The sequence below is a fragment of the Trichechus manatus genome, unplaced genomic scaffold, assembly GCF_000243295.1.
Source record: "Trichechus manatus latirostris isolate Lorelei unplaced genomic scaffold, TriManLat1.0 scaffold00511, whole genome shotgun sequence".
Lineage (NCBI taxonomy): Eukaryota > Metazoa > Chordata > Mammalia > Sirenia > Trichechidae > Trichechus > Trichechus manatus.
This window is the reverse complement of record NW_004444447.1, coordinates 28,686-31,143: the sequence shown is the minus strand read 5'-3', so window position 1 is coordinate 31,143 and position 2,458 is coordinate 28,686. Positions and strand designations below refer to the sequence as shown.

General features: G+C 40.9%; 1 protein-coding gene across 1 annotated transcript in view; it reads left to right on the top strand.

The window, feature by feature from the left end:
* The first annotated feature begins 2,051 nt into the window (after positions 1–2,051).
* LOC101357949 (melanoma-associated antigen B4-like) overlaps positions 2,052–2,458 on the top strand; it is a 23,376-nt gene continuing 22,969 nt past the window's right edge. The window contains exons 1-2 of the mRNA XM_023725862.1: positions 2,052–2,109; positions 2,290–2,456. Coding sequence (XP_023581630.1) covers positions 2,052–2,109; positions 2,290–2,456 — 225 coding nt within the window. The remainder of the gene's footprint in view (positions 2,110–2,289; positions 2,457–2,458) is intronic.

The following is a 2,458-nucleotide window of genomic DNA, read 5'->3' as shown; positions in this document are numbered from 1 at the left end:
TAATAAGATATCATCTTTGTGTTCCTTGGGCACAGCCTATTTCTTCATTTAGTTCTCTGCTATATTGGATCTGCTATTAAGTTATTTAGGAAAATTGTCTCTATGTCAGTGAGCATGACCCAAGTGTTCTTTTCTTGGGGTAGCCTTATCTGTTGTTTGTATCAAGGACAGCTAGTCTGTTAAAGTGGTTGAGTGATTTACCATTCTTTAGTGTGGTTTGGAAGAGTTTACATAGTATGGTGACTAGTTTTTCTTTGACCATTTGATGTAACGGGCCTCCAAACCTGGCTGGTCCTGGAACATTTTGAGGGTGTCTTGGATTAGGGCTACAGTTTCAGTTTGTATTATTCGATTACATTTTTCTGTTGCTTTATGGACCAATGTACAATTGCTATGAGTCAGAATCGACTTGACAGCAATGAGTAGAATGGGTAAAAATTGTTCTCTTTCAAATTTGAAGGTTTCTAAATTTTATTATAGAAATTCTCAAACATATACGGCAGTACAGAGAATGGAAAAATGAACCCAATATACCTGACGCTCAGCATCCATAATCCTCAATAGGTAGAAGCTTGTTCAGATTAAGGTTTACTTATTAATCTGTCTATTGGCAGGAACACTCTAGAGATGACACCGTGCACTTCCATTAGGAGATATATAATGTTTGCTGTTTCCCTTTGTGGTGACATTGGCAGTCCCTGAGGATCATCACCTTTATCCATTAATTCATTAGGGGCTACAGAATGGGAATTCTCTAATTCTATCATACTTTTGAGTTTATTAACTGAAACAATTCTATAGCTAGAACCTTTACTTGTCCTCCATTTGTTATCCTGATGTAATGGTAAAACTTATTTATAGTGTTCTCTTATAATCTTTAAATCTCTTCTGAGTTATATTATGTACAATTGTATTTATATAATATCCCTTATTTCTATTTCTTTCTTTTGTAACTGATAATATTTATAAGAATTAGTATATAAACCTTTTTAAAGAATGTCTTTCATCAGATGACTCTAAGAACAACAACAACAAAACCCAAACCAGTTAATTCTGACTCATAGCAACCGTATAGGACAGAGCAGAATTGCCTCATAGGGTTTCCAGGGAGCAGCTGATGGATTCAAACTGCTGACCTTTCGGTTAGCAGTTGACTCTTAACCACTGCACCTCCAGGGATCCAAACCAAACCCGTTGCCATCACGTCCAACTCATAGTGAACTTCTCCTAATTCATCATGTTTGCATCTATCCTCATTATTTTCTCCCTTCTAATTCTTTAGATTTAATATGCTATCCTTTTTCTAGTCTTAAATCATTTGGATGTTTTCAATATTTTTATGATAAATCTATCTAAGGCTATACTATCCTTCTGAGTTCCACTTGGACGGCTTCCCCCAGGTCATGCTGTAGAACGTTATGTATATTGCTCAATATTTTTACAAGTAGACTATATCTTTCTGTTTTTAAAAGTTTTAATACACATACACACACACACAAACACATGTGAGTGTAAACAATTATATATGAGCAGAGAAACAGAGATTTATTTAGTTTCAGGGTTAACTGGATATTTAGTCAGCGCTGGGCACTTCTGGTTATGGGTAGTGAGATAAGGCACCCTTCACCTCCTTGTTGTGAGTTCTGGGGGATTTCAGGTGTCAACTTTAGAGTAGTAAAAGTGTGCGGGCCCAGGCCCTGTCAACAGTTAATATGATAAGGCCCTGAATGTGAACTGAGTGGTCTCCCATCCAGAATGGGGGTTCCCAATGGCACCCATTCTGTTACCTCAGTAAGTCCCAGGCAGGGCTGGCAGGCTGCAGTCTAACTCTTTCTCTTAATTCTTCCACAGAGTTCTCAAAGAACAGGCTGAACAAGAGAAAAGTAGATCAGGGCCCCCGTGGAAAACTGAAGAGGTGTCCTTCATTAAACTCAAGGTGGAAACCTGCCTGCTGAAGGGGTGCACACCCTCTCAGCCTCCCTCTTCCTGAGAGCCCATATCACCCGCCCGCCTGCCCATGATCCTGCTTGCTGTCGCTGACCAGAGTCATCATGCCTCATGATCAGAACGGCGATCTCCAAGTCTTTGAAAATCTCAACAAGGCCCAAGGTGAGACCCAGGTATTCGAGGGCACTCAGGCCACTTTAGTAAAGGAAGGAGAACCCCCCTTCTCATCTTCTCTTCCTATTGGGAGTGGTCTCCAGATTACCCAGAGCTCACATGCGGCTGTGTCAAGCAGCACTCCCCAGGAGCCTCAGAGGGCCCCATCCACCACCATTACTTCTTCAGGCATTTATTGCAGAAGATCTGATGAAGGTGGAAACAGCCAAAATGGAGAAGACCCAAGCATCTCCCAGGCTCCAGCTTCCACTAAGAGCTCACACCGAGATCCTCTAACCAAGAGGGCAGGTTTATTGGAGCAGTTCCTGCTGTACAAGTATAAAATGAAACAGCCCAT